The following is an 18,727-nucleotide window of genomic DNA, read 5'->3' on the forward strand; positions in this document are numbered from 1 at the left end:
ATTGTGCCACTCAGTAGTATTCTTAAGCCTTTCTGTTTTTAGACAATACCTTTAAATTTCCTGTTTTAAACAGTGATGAAATTAGTTTGTTAATTCTTTGGGTGTTTTTTTTTCTTTTTGACAGCACTGCATCTCATGTGGGATCTTAGTTCCCTGATCAGGGATTGAACCCATGCTCCCTGCTTTGGGAGCATGAAATCTCTTTGCTTAATATTTTATCTTTTGGACTTTAACCCCATGAAAGTAAGAATCACATGTATTTATCATGGTAGCCCCATCAACTCAATAAATACTTATTAAAGGAGAAATTATGTAGAAATTTGATAGTTTATAATTTGTATATGATATAAAATTACTAAGAAAAATGATAAGTGATAGTCTCTCAACTGGTACCAAAATAATAGCTTCCTAGTTGAGTCTACAATATATTTGATGCCAGGCCTTCCTATTCAGAGATTCTGATTTTATTTTTCCTTTTCCAGAATTTTGCCACTTTTATTGTTTTTTTTCCAAGAAACTTTTGGCTTTATTGGTCCTCTCCCTGAATCTTTGTTTTCTACCTCATTATTTCATGTTACTACATGGTTTATTATTTTCTTCTTTCTACTTTAGGCAGTTCTATATTTTTATAGGTAGAGGTTTATTTTCAGATTTTTTTTCTTTCTTATGTAAGCACTGAATACTTTTTCATGACTTTCTATTTTTGTAGGTAAGTGTTCTGATATATACTATTTTCACTATTAGATTTCTGTGTTTTCTGATTTCTGTTATGAATTATTTAGAAGTATCCTTTTAATCTAGTAAGTAGATGTTTTTAATTATAAGAATATTTAGCTTGATTTTAGAATCTTTGTGTTTCTTGATATTTTATGTTATTTGTTTTTCTGAATATTCCCTGAATGCTTGAAAATAATATACATGATTTCTCTATTATCTCAATCAAGCTTGTTATGTTTTATTAAAGTCTTTTTATCCTTACTCATTTGACTGCTTGATCTTAATTACTGGAAGATGTTGAAAATCTCTGCATTGATCATGGACTTAAAATTTCCCCCCTGTAGTACTGTCAGTGTTTTGAAGCTTTTGTTCTTAGATGCATATATACTAAAATGTTCTGTCTACCTAGAAAATTGAATTTTTATTATTAAATAGGTACACTTTTTATAGTATTGTTTCTTTGCTTTGAGGTCTGATTTGTTGTATATTAATATAGCTATACCAGCTTTCTTTTGGTTAGCATGCCTAGTACAGTATATTTATTTTTATTCTTTAAATTTTTTTATTATGAATGCTCTTATGAATACTGATATGTTTCATTTTTCTTCCATTATATTTTGTGCTTCAATTTTGTTGTTTCTCTGTTGTGTTTTGTTTTTTCCCTCTTTCCTTGGCTTTTCTTAGATGAATTGAGCTTCCTTCCTTCCCATTCTACTTTTTTTCCTCTACTTAATTGTGAGTTGTATGTTCTTTTTCTGTTCTTTTTGTGGTTACTCCAGAAATTTTAACATCAATTAATGAAGTCCAAATCCTATCAATGTTTATAACTTTGTTCAAAGTAATGTAAGAATATTAGAATGCTTTAGAGTACCTCCTTTATGAAATAGATCCTACTTCTTGTGTTTTTTGAAGTCCACAAATTAAACTTTATTTTTATTCTGTATAATCCATTTTTGTTTTATGCAGCCTATTTGGTTATCACTTTCCTTGCTTGCCATTATTTAAAAAAAAATTAAATCTTGGTGGAATCAGCCATGTGTCTCTACCATTTCCCTTTGTGGGATTTTAAAATTTTTTCCCCTCATTCACCAACTGTGAGAGTCACCCTTCAGTGATCTTGATTTTATTTGTACCTTCCTCTCTTCTGGGACCTCTGGCTTCATCTTTGGTCCCTAGGGTTTCTAATTGGACTGCCAAGAAAAAAATGAGGAAGTCATTCATGTTCATATTTGTTGCTTATTCAGACTAATATTTTTTTTGAAAAATATTTTTTTCTTAATTAGAAGTACTTGTAAAAATTTTGGATAGCTCTGAAATGTTACTATACATTTATTAGATTTATAATCTCTCCTCTTCTTTCTCCTTCCCTGTTCCTTATCTCCTTAGTTAGATTCCTTTCTCAGCAAAGTAAATTTATTTCTTCATGCCTCTCATTGGTCTACTGAGCACCTCCACCACATCCTATGGCCTCCTGAAACACCTTTGGAATGCTTGGCCATACTTGAAGAGGGCTAAAAGCATCAACATGTTTATACAGGAAAAGGAGTTGGCTGCTCCACTACTTTTATCATCTCCCTCCGTCAGTCTTTCCTTGCTAGTGTCTACAGTTACATAACCTTTTGACTTGACTTTATATTTTTCGGAAAAAAACAGATCAGAGTCTTTTATACCAGGCATTCCAGAACTTCCTAATTTTTAGTAGTTTATTCATTCAGTAAATATTTAGTTGTTGTTTAGTTGCTCAGTTGTATCTGACTCTTTGTGACCCCATGGACTGCAGCATGCCAGGCTTCCCTGTCCTTCACCATCTCCTGGAGACTGCTCAAGCTCATGTCCATCGAGTTGGTGATGCCATCTAACCATCTCATCCTCTGTTGTCCCCTTCTCCCCCAGCATTAGGGTCTTTTCCAGTGAGGTGGCTCTTTGCATCTGGTGGCCAGAGTATTGGAGCTTCAGCATCAGTCTTTCCAATGAATGTTCAGGATTGATTTCTTTTAGGACGGACTGGTTTGACCTCCTGACCAGCGGTTAGGTGCCTTAGTTAGTTTTGTTATGCCTTACTTTGGGGCATATCGTAATGAATAGTACCACGGTAACATGGTCTCTATCTTCTTGGATCTTGTTTTCCTGGAAATGGGAACCAAGAATGATAGGGCAGTAGGAGCCATGTTGAGGGAAGCCAGTGGTGTCCAGCAAGAAATCTGGGAGGAAGTGATGTCCTGGCTGAGTCAGCCCCATATGTGGTGAAGGAAGGGCTGGGACATTATCGCCTATGGAGGCCCAGAGGTGAGAGGCCCTGGCATGTTTGGGTAATTACATGTAGTCCAGACTGATTGGAGTTGAGTGTGAGATAAAATTTGAGAGATGCATGAGGCAGACCTTTAAATTGAGTTAGATAGTCCTGTGTTGCTGTGAACTAACATTTTATTTTTTAGGAATGAAGATTCCAGCTTCCTCCTGTGGAGATTTTGATGTAGGCTTCTGATACAGACAGATAAAACCCTTCCATTTGACTGTTTGCTTTCCTTGGGATTTGATTATACTACAGAACATCCATATCCATTTCTCATTAATAAAGTAGAGCCATAATGTGCAAAGAAGGGTTAATCCTTTCTGTCCTTTCCCTATCTTTCTCCTCTACCTCTTGGGTATCCAGTGTCCGATTGGTTTCCTGTCTGTCTAGGACTTTCACTGGGCTTTCTGACTGGGGCCAGAATTCTGCCTGGATATTTAGTTAGGACTCTCTGTACCATTTCTTGATGAACTTGAAACATTGTCTGACATTAGTATAATATTAAAATGACATTTTATTGTATTTCTTATAATGAAATATTCTTGAAATGAATAATAATGAAGAGTAACCCTTTCTAAGATCATGATATCTGGTCCCATCACTTCATGGCAAATAGATGGGCAAACAGTGGAACCAGTGACAGATTTTATTTTTTTGGGCTCCAAAATCACTGCAGATGGTGACTGCAGCCATGAAATTAAAAGATGCTTGCTCCTTAGAAGAAAAGCTATGACCAATGTAGATAGCATATTAAAAAGCAGAGATTTACATTGCCAACAAAGGTCTATCTAGTCAAAACTATGATTTTTCCAGTAGTCATGTATGGATATGGATATGAAAGTTAGACTATAAAGAAAGCTGAGCACTGAAGAATTGATGCTGTTGAACTGTGGTGTTGGAGAAGACTCTTGAGAGTCCCCTGGACAGCAAGGAGATCCAACCAGTCCATCCTAAAGGAAATCAGTCCTGAATATTCTTTGGAAGGACTGATGCTAAAGCTGAAACTCAAATACTTTGGCCATCTGATGCGAAGAACTGACTCATTGGAAAAGACCTGATGCTGGGAAGGATTGAGGGCAGGAGGAGAAGGGGACGACCCAGGACTCCATCATTGGATGGCATCACTGACTCGATGGACATGAGTTTGAGCAACCTCCGGGAGTTGGTGATGGACAGGGAAGCCTGGCGTGCTGCAGTCCATGGGGTCTCAAAGAGTCAGACACGACTGAGTGACTGAACTGAACAGAATCCTTTCTAGTTCAGAATTTCCAAAGTAACATTCTAATCATTTAAACTTCTTCACTCGGGGTTTTTCTATTTTGTATTTGCCAAGCTAACATATTTTCTGATCAGGAATTTAATGCAGGAGACCCTGGTTTGACTCATGGGTTGGGAAGATTCCACTGGAGAAGGGATAGGCTACCCACTCCAGTATTCTTGGGCTTCCCTTGTGGCTCAGCTGGTAAAGAATCTGCCTGCAATGTGGGAGACCTGGGTTCGATCCCTGGGTTGGGAAGATCCCCTGGAGAAGGGAAAGGCTACCTGCTTCAGTATTCTGGTCCGGAGAATTCCATGGACTGTATAGGCCATGGGGTCGCAAAGAGTTGAACACGATTGAGCGACTTTCACTTTCACTCTACATAGGGGAAGTATTAAAAAAGCAAAGGCTATACTTAGTGGATGTGGATTCTTCTTATATAGATTAGGGAAGATTGGACTGCTCTAGAAGAAGGGAAGTATATGGGAGGCTAGAGTACCTGATTTGTTGAATATTAGTATAGTAAGATTTTAGTGAAGTTCTAAGGTTATTGATAGGACTTCCCTGGTGGCTCAGTCTAAAGAGACCACTTGCATGCAGGAGACCAGGGTTCGATCCTTGGGTCGGGAAGATGCCCTAGAAATGGAAATGACAACCCACTCGTGTTCTTACCTGGGGAATCCCTTTAGACATTATTTTTGGATTTGGACTGCTGTTAGATTTTTAAGAAATGATAGTCTGGCCAGAAATTCTTAGAATTTCTGAATTCTGTAATAGTCACTGCTATCTATGAAGTGAAGTGAAAGCGTTAGTTGCTCAGTCATGTCTGACTCTTTGGGACCCTGTGAACTGTAGCCTTTCAGGCTCCTCTGTTCATGGAATTCTCCAGGCAAGAATACTGGAGTGGGTAGCCATTCCCTTCTCCAGGGGATCTTCCCAACCCAGGGATTGAACCCAGGTCTACATTGCAGGCAGATTCTTTACCATCTGATCCCCCAGGGAAGCCCCACTACTGTTTGTACATTTCCCCCTATTGCATTTAGAGTGATGTATGTTTTTAAGGATCAGACTGGCAAAGGAAAGCAGAGTGATACTTGACTCTTGACTGGTTCCTGAAACTTTAACATAGTGATTTCTGGCAAACTGAAGCATTTGGAGTCTTCTGTTTTCTGAAACTAGTTAGCTTTGGACTTGCATGGTATCTGCTTTATTTCATCTTTTGTGGTGACTAATCTGATCCTAACTGCACTAGAGAAAGAGTTTGAAGAGAGTGAGTTATACCAGATACACTGACTTTTTTTTTTTTTACTGTAGTTACTTCTCCACTAGCAAACATGGCCTAATAAATGCCTTGCAAAAGTCTGATCAATTAGATTAGTAACCTTTTGTTAGATCAGCTGGGGATGGAACTTTCCTTTCCTAGCTGTTAACATCCTTTTTCTCAGTGTTTCTCATAGAAATATATGTTTAGTCATTAAAATTAGCTGTAATTAAATTTACACTGTAAATTTTTGTAAATTTACACTGTAGTTAAAATTACAGTGATTTAATGATGGTTTATTTCTTAAATGCCCTTGGACATTTGTCAGCATTCTTTCTTAAAATCATTGGTTTGGTTTTGAATAATTAATGTTTAATGGTTCCAACTTAAAATATTTAGGCTGAGGTAGTAACGTAGAAGGGCTTCCCTGGTAGCTCAGCTGGTAAAGAATCCGCATGCAATGCAGGAGACCCTGGTTCGATTCCTGGGTTGGGAAGGTTCCCTGGAGAAGGGATAGTCTATACATTCCAGGATTCCTGGGCTTCCCTGGTGGCTCAGATGGTAAAGAATCTACCTGCAATGAGGGAGACATGGGTTCGATCCCTGGGTTGGGAAGATCCCCTGGAGGAGGGTGTGGCGAGCCACTCCAGTATTCTTGCCTGGAGAATCCCCATGGACAGAGGAGCCTGGCGGAGTACAGTCCATAGGGTTGCAAAGAGTCGGACATGACTGAGTGATTAAGCACAGCACAAGCACAGTAACATAGAAACTAAATGAGTGGAAGAAAATCAGACTGAATAACTTCAACATAGAAGTGTAAAACTTTGAAAACTACCAAGTATTATTGAAGGAAATTAAGAAAGTACTAAATAAATGGAAAAGATACCCTGTGTTAAAGGATCAGAAGATTTATCATTAAGATGGCAATATTCCCTAAATGGATCCATAAACTCACTGCAGATCTCATAAAAAACTGGCTTCTTTACAGAAACGGATATGACTGATCCTAAAATTCATATGAAAAGTCAAGGGACCCAGAATAGCCAAAATAATTTCTAAAGAGAAGAGCACATTTTGAAGACTCACACTTCTGAATTTGAGAACTATTATACAAAAGCCATAATAATCCAGATTGTGTGGTACTGGTATAAGGATAGATATATCATAAGGATATGATCATAAGGACATATCATAGCATAAAGATAGACATATCATCAATGGGATAGAATTGAAAGTTCAGAATTAAACCCATACACCTGTGGTTGCTTGATTTTTCACAAGGATTCCATGACCATTTAATGAAGAAAGAATAGTCTTTTGAACCAATAGTGGTGGGAATGGTGGGTATCTATATGTGAAAGAAGGAATTTGAACCACTGCCTCATGCCACATAGTAAATTAACTAAAAATATGTCACGTGCTTAGTCGCTCTGTTGTGTCCGATTCTTTGCAAGGCTCCGCCAGGCTCCTCTGTCCATGGGGATTCTCCAGGCAAGAATACTAGAGTGGGTCGCCATGCCCTCCTCCAGGGGATCTTCCTGACCCAGGAATTGAACCAGGGTCTCGTGCATTGCAGGTGAATTCTTTGCCATCTGAGCTACCAGGGAAGCCCAGGAATCCTGGAGTGGGTAGCTTATCCCTTCTCCAGGGGACCTTCCTGACCTAGGAATTGAACCGGTGTCTCCTGCCCTGCAGGCGGATTCTTTACCAGCTGAGCTGCCAGCAAAGCCACGAAAATATGTCATAGACCTAAATATAAGAGATAAACTGTAAAATTGTTAGAAAAAACCATTTTAATAATAGTATAGGTATTATTAGGTAGTAATTTAATGTAGGTAATAATTAAATAATAGTATAGGTATTAATATAAATCTTCATGAACTTAGATTAGGCAAAGCCTTCTCAGGTATGACACCAAAAGCACAAGTGACTAAAGAATGAATAGATATAGTGGATTAATCAAAGTTAAAAACTTTTGTGCTCTACTGGATATAACTAAGAAAGTGAAATGACTACTCACAGAATGGGAGGAAAAATTTGCAAGTCATATATTTCATAAGGGACTCTTATCTACAACATATAAAGGACTGTTACAACTCAATGTTGAAAGATAAACAACCCAATTAAGAAATAAGCAGAGTGACTCATAAGGGGAAGAGGTTTCTTTTTGAAATAATGAAAAATTTCTAAAAACTGTGGTGATGGTTGTACAACTAAATTGAATACTTAAAATGGGTGAATTCTATTTCAAAATACCTGGTGTATTAAAAAATAGGACTGAATAGTGTATGTATAGAAGGATAGAAATTTTGTGAGAGCCAGGTGATGAAGAAAATAATTTTAATCGTGACATCAAGGTAAAGGTTGATTGAAGTGAGATTAAAAGAAATCTTTGCTTCAATTTTTGGTCAATAGGTATGTTCACCAAAAATCTGGAAAAATCCTTTCCTTTTTCTTTTTTCCCCCCCTGTACTGTGGAATGAGCAGAAATGAGAGATGACTGTAAATATTGGTAGAAGAAGATAATTTATGACAGTTCCCTTTCCATCTATTGTGTCAAAAGTTGCTGCCAGATCTTACAAAGGCAGTATGGATGAAATAAAAAAGAAACTCACATTGGAGGTCAGACTTCCCTGAAGTGGGCTTAATGTTCAACAAGACTTTTACAGCAAATTTTGAAATGAAAACAAAGTTTGATTTATACCCTCATGTAATTTAGGCTTTGTTCTAGTTACTATGGCTATATATCACTTATCCCCGAACAGCCATTCGTTTTACATCTTTTTTGGGTCTGAAAACAGAACATCGTCCAGTGCTGATGTCTTGACTTTGCTGCATGAAGTCTGAGGCCTCTGTTGGAAGGCTCAGACTCAAGGCTGGGTCATTTGACTTGCTCACTTACGTGTTTGGCAGTTGCTGCTGACTTGAAGCTGATGGACTCAGTTCCTCTGCCTACCAGCATCTCTGTGTGGTCTCTCCACATCCCGCTAGTTTGGGCTTCTTTACAACAATGATGTCCAGGTTCCAGGCATCCTCAGAGAGGGAGAGCAGGGGCAGGCTGTCCCAGGCTTATCACCCATCTTCAGAAATCAGGCAGTGTTCCTCTGCCACACTCTCTTTGTTGAGGCAGTCACAATGTCCTCACATGCAGGTGGCGGGAAATAATCTTTAGCTCTTGGCTAGGGAGGGGTAGTGTGCTAGAAGCACATAAATACAGTGGTCTGGACATACTGTCATGGCCCTTTCTTGAAAAACACAGGCTGCCTTGGACATGGAAGGGGACCTTAGAGATAAGCTGGTCCAGTTCCCTGATTTTTCACTGGCCTCACTGATGAGGCCAGTGAGGCCGAGAAGAAGGGACGTAACATGGGCACTGTCACGGTCCATGGTTGGTGGTTAGACTGGGGCTGGAATTTAGCATTCCTGGCTCTAGGCTGAGGTCTTTCCTACTCTACCACTGATTTTCACTTTGCAGATTATGTAATTCATTCACTCAAATCATGAGTGGTCCTCCCCTCAGAGTTTTCCTAGACTAGCAGACAGACTGATGTAGGCAAAAGTGCTGGCATCGTGCTTGGCATGGAGTGGGCACACAGAAGTGTTTCTTAACCGTTCTTCTCCACCTTGTGTTTTAGCCAAAGAATGTCTAGTTGACATGTTCTATAGCCTGTGCCAACACAATAGAATAGAATCACTTCCCCAGTGTCTGGAAATTAAATGGTAAATCTAATTGAAGGTTTTTTATTTGCCCTTTTTCAGGTGCTCAGAATTTTGATGTCATACGACTATCAACTTACAGAACAGCTTGCAAATTACGATTTGTACAAAAGCGATGCAACCGTAAGTCATTTCTACTCATTTCTATGATAGCTGGATTGAGCTCTTGATAGTATAAAAGATTTTACTGTCTTCTAGTCATATTGTAATGTTAATTGAATTATTTTTTGTCATGTTTATCAGAATGTAAGCTTCATAGTAGAAAGAACTTCTTGATTTATTCTGGGTGTTCCTCGAAATATTTCAGAAACTCAGTAAGCTAACTAGCTTTGAGATTAATTAATTCTTTAAATGGGAGAATTGATTTCTCCTTGTCACTGTTTTTAGTGAAAAGTTCTATATAAAATTAATATAATTTATCAGTTTCTGGAAGGAAAGAAAAGCTAATATTTTGATAAAGGTATAATAAAAATTAACTTTCTTGATTAAACTTATTATACATAAATCAGCCCTTTCTATAAGCAGTTGCTTCCACAATTGCTACTTATGAAATAAATATATGTATGTGTATATGTATATACACAGGCATATAAAATTCTTCTTAATTTGTGTACAGAGAACTAATTTAGAATTATTGTACTTTTCTCATATATGTGTTTGTGTGTGTATTAAGGAAAAACTATTTTGTGTAATCTAAAGATCATTAGCCTTAGAGTGGGAGAATCTGTTTTAGTCTAGGTTTTGTTTGTCATTTATTATAAATCACTTTATATCTAAATACTTCTACACTGCTTTAAGTCCTACTCAGAAATTCTAGCTTAAAATTCTCTTTTGAAGAGTTTACCATGCCATCCTAGATTGAAGTCATGTTTCTTCTCTGATTTCCCAAAGCATTGTTTTTCAAATTATGGGTTATGACCTGTTAATGGTTCCTGAAACCGTTTTGGTGGACTGTAGCCAGAATTTAAAGCATGTAATGGAGAGAAAGAAGGACAAAAAACTAGAATATAGCTTATGTAGCAAGGTATTTTTTGGAACATGTTTTTTATATATCTGGAAGTGTGTGTTTTGATTAAAATACATTTTTGTGGGTTGTCAGAAAGTTTGAAAACCACTGTCCTAGGGCAACTACCAGTTTTATAATTCTTCCTATAATTCTTGGAACACAGTAGTCTGTGTGTGGGCTGAGCCAGGCTAATGGCATTAGTAATATAAAGATGCATGGTTTTAGAAGTTTTATGTTGTCACATATGATTCTTTAATCCACCTGAAATTTTTTTGTGGGTAGAGAGTATAAGTAGGAATCAAATTTTTTCCATATGTATGTTCAGTTGACCCTATACTGTTTATTGAAGAGACCATCTGTTTTCTCCATTACTAAAAAATCTTTTTCTCATATTCATTAGGAGAAATGTACCAGAATGTTGATAGCTGTGTCCATATATGAGAGGATCTGCTTTTGGACTCTTGTGTTCTATTGGTCTGTTTGTCTATCCTTGTACCAATCCTCATTGCTATAGCTTTATAGTGTGTTCTGGATATCAGGTAGAACAAGTCTCCCTACTTTGTTCTATAGAGACATACTCCTTTTTACATTTATTTTCATACAAATTTTAGAATCTGTTAATTTATACTCAAAACATAATTTTAATTATAAAATTAAAAATTTAATTTACATATAGTAAAATTCATCCTTTTAATATATAGCACTTGGGATTTTCTTGGGATTGCATTGAATCTGTTGACCAAGTTGGAGAGAATTGCTGTATTTCCAGTGTTGAGATTTCATTCTATGAACGTGGTATATCCCTCCATTTATTTAAATTTTCAATTTCTGCTAGTTATATTTATAGGTATTTTGGTAGAGATGGTGAACATCCTTTATTGGAATTGTTCCTAAATTCTTGATGATTTGTAATACTATTAAAGGTTTTAAAAATTTCATTACCTGTAACTGGTACGTGGAAATTCAGTGATTTTCGTATCTTGATTTGTATCTAGCAGTCATTCTAGACTCACATAGTAATATTAGTGATAAATATATAGAGTCTTTATGATTTTTAATGGATATAATTTTGTCATTTGAATGGTTACATTTCTTTATTTCCAATGTTTGTACTGATAATTACTGCATATTTATATGGTTTAGGATCTGAAATACAATAGGAAGGATGATAGTGGGCGTTTTTATCTCATTCCCAGTATCAACATTTTACTATTAAGTAATATGTTTGCTGCAGTTTTTTGTAGCTATCCTTAATCAGATTAAGGAAGTTCCTAGTAGTATGTTTCTTCATTTCTAAAGATAAGGTTTATTTTAAAAGTTTTCTTTTGATAATGATTTCTGACTTAATTTCATTTTAGCCAGAGAACAATGTTTATATGACTTTAATCCTTTAACATTTATTGAGATTAGCTTTATGACTCAGGGTAAGGTCAATATTTTTTCAAGGTCAATTTTTATGTGTATTCTTTTTGTTCTTGAAAGTAAAGCATATTTTCTGGTCATTGGGGCAGGACTTCATATGGTGTCAATTATGCCTACTTTATTGGTTGTAAACTTTGTCTATGACTGTTCTTATCTTTTTATATGTTTATTCTGTCACTTGCTAAGAGGATTGTGTTACTGTCTCCCACAAAGCTTGTGACTGTCTTTTTGAGGTTCTGTTACCTTTTGCATTGTGTATTTTTGAAGCAGCAAAGGGGAGGCAAAAAAGAAGTGAGTAGGACTGAGTGCTTATACACTGAGTTGAACGAAGAGTAGCAGTTGTGGAAAAGTAAAATATTGAGAGACTCAAGGCAAGAGTCGTTTTAATGAAGTAGGTACAGATTTCTCTCACACTCAATTCACTGTCTCTGGTGAAGAGGATGTTTCTTTCCTCCTGAAATAGGGAGGGCATTGTTCACATGGGACTTTTTATTCCTCCTTTGGGGAAGAAAGGGGGAGGTCAGAGTGTCCTTTCTGGCATCTGCTGTTTTTCAAGTGTCTTTAGCTCAAACTAATCCATAGGCCAAAGTGACATATTTTGGGGTGACATATTCTGCCACTCTTCACTATTCTTTTTAAAAAATATTTATTTATTTATGGCAGTGTTGGGTCCTCATTGCTGCGTGGGCTTTCTCTAGTTGCAGGGAGTAGGGGTCACTCCCTAGTTGTAGTGCAAGGGCTTCTCATTGCGGTGGCTTCTCTTGTTCGGAGCATGGGCCCTAGGGCGCATGGGCTTCAGTAATGGTGGCATGTGGGTTCATAGTTGGGACTCCTGGGCTCTAGAGTACACTCAGTAGCTGTGGTGCACTGGTTTAGTTGCTCCACAGCATGTGGTATCCTCCGGGACCAAGGATCCACCCCATGTCTCCCTCATTGGCGCTGAGCCACCAGGGAAGCCCTACCCTTCACTGTTCTAGTAAATGTAAATAAATACAAAGTTCTTACAGCTTTCTGATAAATTAAAACTGTTGAGTTGTTGACAGCTTCTCTTTGTGTTCTAGTCCATCTCGTTGATATCTGGAACATGATTGAAGCCTTCCGAGACAATGGCCTTAATACACTGGACCATAGCACTGAGATCAGTGTGTCCCGCCTCGAGACCGTCATCTCATCCATCTACTACCAGCTGAACAAGCGCCTTCCTTCCACTCACCAGATCAGCGTGGAGCAGTCCATCAGCCTCCTTCTCAACTTCATGATTGCTGCGTATGACAGGCTAGTACCTTCCCTGCTTACTCCATCTTAAGAATATTGCTCTCCTAATCTTCCTTCTTTCGCACTGCCTTACCAGGGGTTGTCAATTCAGAGACACAGTTAATAGGGAAATGAATTAGTATAAGTCCCTTCTAAAGACTGCTTGAATGCCAGAATGACTTAGTGTCCTGTGGCATGTCACATAGTAACCTCTGTAACATTAGGGAGAGTCAGAACACTTGAGACATATTGTTTGGTAAGAGCATAGATACATTAATATTGATGTTCTATATCCAGTGAAATATAGCTAAGTTGTACATTTGATTATGAGGCTCTCTATCTGACATCTAAGCTAATTTTTCTTTATGATGAAATAACAGTTGCCCTTGGACTATATAGTATCTTGCTTTCTCTTTATTTATGTTTAGGATTCTATTTTAATTTTTTTTAATGTAGAACATTGTGCTCTAAACCTTCAAACAATAGAAGAAAACTAAAGATAACCCAAAGTAAAACAGAAATGAGTTGTTATATTGGTATTTATGGAGAATGTATGATAAAGAATAAAAAATAAATCATAAATGATGGAAGCACTGAGGTTATTTTTTGGGAACTAAGGATTTAGTTGCTGATTCCTGCTATACTGTCAGCTATCTGATTTGGATGGGTTCATTCCCTCTCCTTCATTTTTTTCTCTGTAGAAAAACAAGTTTAGGTATTTATAGAATGCTGTTACACTTTATAATGGTAAAGCCATTCAGGTGTCAAGGCCAGGTCACACAGAGGCAGTCACTAAATTCACAACAATTTTAAAGATGTTATCACATTAGATATTCCATCCATTTAATAAAAATTTTTTAAAAAGAAATTTGAATTCTTAAAACATGAGTCCCAGAATTCTAGTGCCATTTTCTTAAAGCAGTTTAGATGAGTGAATTCAGTAGTTTAGTTTTATACTGTCCAGGGAATGCTTCTTCTGATCCAAAAACCTTAGTAAAAACTGTTGCTCTGTGGTGAGTAAACAGTACCTTATCATGACACTGACTTGCTGAGTGCATCAATTCAGGGCCATGCAACACAATGTAAGAAACAGTATTTTTAAAGTCGGAAATAAAAACCATCAGTCAGTCAGTCAGTTCAATCCCTCAGTCGTGTCCGACTCTTTGTGACCCCATGAACTGCAGCACACCAGGCCTCCCTGTCCATCACCAACTGCTGGAGTTTATCCAAACTCATGTCCATTGAGTCGGTGATGCCATCCAACCATCTCATCCTCTGTGGTCCCCTTCTCCTCCTGCCCTCAAATCTTTCCCAGCATCAGGGTCTTTTCAGATGAGTCAGCTCTTCGCATCAGATGGCCAAAGTATTGGAATAAAAACCATCTTAAAACTTAAAAATGACAAGGCAAAAAAAAAAAAAATGACAAGGCAGAGAGGATAAACTTTGATTCTGTAATTATATCAAATAAGTTAACTACTATGGCTAAAGATTAGAGGAGAAGGGAGAATGAAGAGATAGCAGAGGGAGAATGGGGAGACCAAAGGTAAGGGCAGAGGCACAGAGGTGTCCTAGGACACAGGAGGAGAAAGCTGGACACACACAGAAAGAGACAAAGGAAAACAACAGACAGTGAATCAGATGAAGACAGATCAGTAGAGGGCACACTGAAGAGAACTGGGAAAAATGAGAGGAGATGAATGAGTTAAGAAGAGTGAGGAATAACAGTATGACAGTGGTGACTTTGGTAATTCTCATATCTGATGCATGGGCGTGGGCATCAGAGTAAATCATCAAATCTTTACTAATCTTGAATCTTTATATGGTACGAGCTTACTGAGTTAGCGCTCTGGAAACTTGAAATTGGCTTTCTTGTACCAAAACAAAAAGAAAAGATCTGGTTTTCAAAATTTTATTTTTGAAAATCAGGACATTCTTTTGTTGTGAGTGAAAGTCACTCAGTTGTGTCTGACTCTTTGCAACCCCATGGACTATACAGTTCATGGAATTCTCCAGACCAGAATACTGGAGTGGGTAGCCTTCCCCTTCCCCAGGGGATCTTCCCAACCCAGAGATGAAACCCAGGCCTCCCACATTGCAGGTGAATTCTTTACCAACTGAGCCACAACGGAAGCCCAAAATACTGCTGTGGGTAGCCTATCCCTTCTCCAGTGGATCTTCCTGACCCAGGAATCGAACCAGGGTCTTCTGCATTGCAGGTGGATTCTTTACCAACTGATCTATTAGGGAATCCCATTTTATTGTTAAATAGTCTAAAAAGGAGTAGTCTCTATAGAATGGCCACTGTGTTACTTAGGCTGGAGAGTTCCTTTGATATGTAGAATTCATGTTGTTTTAATTGATCTTTTCAGACTTTTTCATTGCATAATTTCTCAGTGTTAAAATTTGCATGTACCAATTACTTAGTTATTAAATTCCCTCACCTCCAAACTCATAGTGAAAGTTTTGGTCACGTTATTTCTGATTATTATAATAAATTGTGAGACCTTAAAACAAACATATGGAGCAAACAGGATCTAAAACTTTCTCCATTAAGTGTATATACTTTCTTAGGAATTAGTTTTTTTGAAACTTAGGATTTAAAATACTTCACATGTGACAATTAAAAACATTATAGAATGCAAAGAATAATATTATAAACTTCTGTTTGTAGGATTTAAGCTGTGAGGAACTAGCCGAAACATCCTGTGAGCCTCAGTTTTTCCTCTGTGAGATCTTGGTACCACAGTTACAGTACTGTAGTTAACATGGTCTGGTCCAAAGGTACAAAAGGGTGGTGCTTTAAACAACATTTTTTTTTTTCTTTGATAACAAGGATATCCAAATTCCCAGTGTGAAGGATCGGAAGCCTTCCTTACTCTTCTTCAGTTGAGCTGATTTAGAGTTTGTGGTTTATTAACCTTCTTTCTGTTTCCAGCCCCTGTAATAGTTCCACATCTTCAGCTGTAAGCGGTAGGAAGCTTACTCAGATGGGCTTTTCTGGTAACTGGAGCACAGGCTCATATATCAGAGGAGCCAGAGACAGGCCAGCCCTGGATCGTGGTTGCCTCAGGGCCCTGGCTGCATTTCTTTATAGTGGTCTTGGCTTTGCCCACCTCTTCTATCACGTTTATCCTTCTGCTTCAGAAAATGCTTGCTAGCAGCTACTAAATGTTTCTGGTCAAGCCTAGGTAGGCAGAGAGAGCCAGTTTTCTTTCAACACCAAGCAGAAGTACTGGAGTCTCCCTCCGGAAATGTACATTTGGGCCAGTGTGTGTAAGTGTTAGGTGTTTTGTTTTGTTTTATTGTTTTTAGCTGGAACAAAGGATTTATGCCTTTAGGACAGAGGGTAGTTAAATTCTCACCCTCAACCCTTGTTGCCTCATCATGGGGACAGTTGCACTGGATATAAAGGTGCTGACTACAGTGTTCACTACTAAATCCCTTGCAGTGCAGTGTAAACTTGTTCCGCTTAAGTAGTCCTGCTCTCCATCCAGTCCTTAAACCTGAAACTGAGAGTCATTATAGGTCTTCCTTCTCTGTCAGCCCCAGCGTTCAGTCAGTTACCAAGTTCTTTCATTTCTGCCTCTTGAATAGCCTTCAAGGTCTATGAACTCCAGTAACGCTGAAGAAGCTGAAGTTGAACGGTTTTATGAAGACCTACAAGACTTTTAGAACTAACAACCAAAAAATATGTCCTTTTCATTATAGGGGACTGGAATGTGAAAGTAGGAAGTCAAGAAACACCTGGAGTAACAGGCAAATTTGGCCTTGGAGTACAGAATGAAGCAGGGCAAAGGCTAATAGGGTTTTGCCAAGAGAACGCACTGGTCATAGCAAACACCCTCTTCCAATGACACAAGAGAAGACTTTACACATGGACATCACCAGATGGCCAACACCGAAATCAGATTGATTATATTCTTTGCAGCCAGAGATGGAGAAGCTCTGTACAGTCAGCAAAAATAAGACCGGGAGCTGACTGTGGCTCAGGTCATGAACTCTGAATTGCCAAATTCAGACTTAAATTGAGAAAGTGGGGAAATCCACTAGACCATTCAGGTATGACCTTAATCAAATCCCTTATGATTATACAGTGGAAGTGAGAAATAGATTAAAGGGACTAGATCTGATAGACAGAGTGCCTGATGAACTGTGGACTGAGGTTTATGACATTATACAGGAATCAAGACCATCCCCAAGAAAAAGAAATGCAAAAAAGCAAACTGACTATCTGAGGAGGCCTTACAAATAGCTGTGAAAAAAAGAGAAGTGAAAGCAAAGGAGAAAAGGAAGGATATACCCATTTGAGTGCAGAGTTCCAAAGAATAGCAAGGAGAGATAAGAAAGCCTTCCTCAGCAATCAGTGCAAAGGAATAGAGGAAAATAATAGAATGGGAAAGACTAGAGATCTCTTCAAGAACATTTAGAGATATCAAGGGAACATTTCATGCAAAGATGGGCTCAGTAAAGGACAGAAATGGTATGGACCTAACAGAAGCAGAAGATATTAAGAAGAGGTGGCAAGAATACACAGAAGAACTGTACAAAAAAGATATTCACGACCCAGATAATCGTGATGGTGTGATCACTCACTCTAGAACCAGACATCCTGGAATGTGAAGTCAAATGGGCCTTAGGAAGCATCACTACAAACAAAGCCAATGGAGGTGATGGAATTCCAGTTGAGCTATTTCAAATTCTAAAAGATGATGCTGTGAAAGTGCTGCACTCAATATGTCAGCAAATTTGGAAAAGTCAGCAGTGGCTACAGGACTGGAAAAGGTCAGTTTTCATTCCAATCCCAAAGAAAGGCAATGCCAAAGAATGCTCAGACTACCACACAGTTGCACTCATCTCACCCACTAATAAAGTAATGCTCAAAATTCTCCAAGCCAGGCTTCAACAGTACGTGAACCGTGAACTTCCATATGTTCAAGCTGGTTTTAGAAAAGGCAGAGGATGAAGAAGGAAATGGCAACCCACTCCAGTATTCTTGCCTGGAAAAGTCCATGGACAGAGGAGCCTGGCGGGCTGCAGTCCATGGGGTTACATGACTGAGTATGTGTGCACGAGGATGGAGGGAGATGGGTTGGTAGCAATAAAGTGGTAGAACTAAAAAAAAAAAAAAAAAGGGCAGAGGAACCAGAGATCAAATTGCCAACATCTGCTGGATCATCGAAAAAGCAAGAGAGTTCCAGAAAAACATCTGCTTTATTGACTGTGCCAAAGCCTTTGACTGTATGGGTCACAATAAACTGTGGAAAATTCTGAAAGAGATGGGAACACCAGACCACCTGACCTGCCTCTTGAGAAACCTGTATGCAGGTCAGGAAGCAATAGTTAGAACTGGACATGGAACAACAGACTGGTTCTAAATAGGAAAAGGAGTATGTCAAGGCTGTATATTGTCACCCTGCTTATTTAACTTATATGCAGAGTACATCATGAGAAATGCTGGGCTGGAGGAAGCACAAGCTGGAATCAAGATTGCCAGGAGCCACATCAATAACATCAGATATGCAGATGACACCACCCTTGTGGCAGAAAGTGAAGAAGAACTAAAGAGCCTTTTGATAAAAGTGAAAGAGGAGAGTGAAAAAGTTGGCTTAAAGCTCAACATTCAGAAAACGAAGATCATGGCATCTGGTCCCATCACTTCATGGCAAATAGATGGAGAAACAGTGGAAACAGTGGCTGACTTTATTTTTTTGGGCTCCAAGATCATTGTAGATAGTGATTGCAGCCATGAAATTAAATGATGCTTGCTCCTTGGAAGGAAAGTTATGACCAACCCAGACA

General features: G+C 38.2%; 1 protein-coding gene across 14 annotated transcripts in view; it reads left to right on the forward strand.

The window, feature by feature from the left end:
- Positions 1-18,727, forward strand: part of DTNB (dystrobrevin beta) — a 233,742-nt gene that overhangs the window by 30,479 nt on the left and 184,536 nt on the right. For all 14 annotated transcript variants that reach the window (XR_006269517.1, XR_006269516.1, XR_006269518.1 and 11 more), the window contains exons 3-4: positions 9,289-9,369; positions 12,736-12,949. Coding sequence is in view for 11 of the 14 variants with exons in the window: in XM_043469166.1 (XP_043325101.1) it covers positions 9,289-9,369; positions 12,736-12,949 (295 nt within the window). In the remaining 3 variants the exon portion in view is untranslated. The remainder of the gene's footprint in view (positions 1-9,288; positions 9,370-12,735; positions 12,950-18,727) is intronic.

This window comes from Cervus canadensis, chromosome 5, assembly GCF_019320065.1.
Source record: "Cervus canadensis isolate Bull #8, Minnesota chromosome 5, ASM1932006v1, whole genome shotgun sequence".
In the NCBI taxonomy this organism is placed as follows: Eukaryota; Metazoa; Chordata; class Mammalia; order Artiodactyla; family Cervidae; genus Cervus; species Cervus canadensis.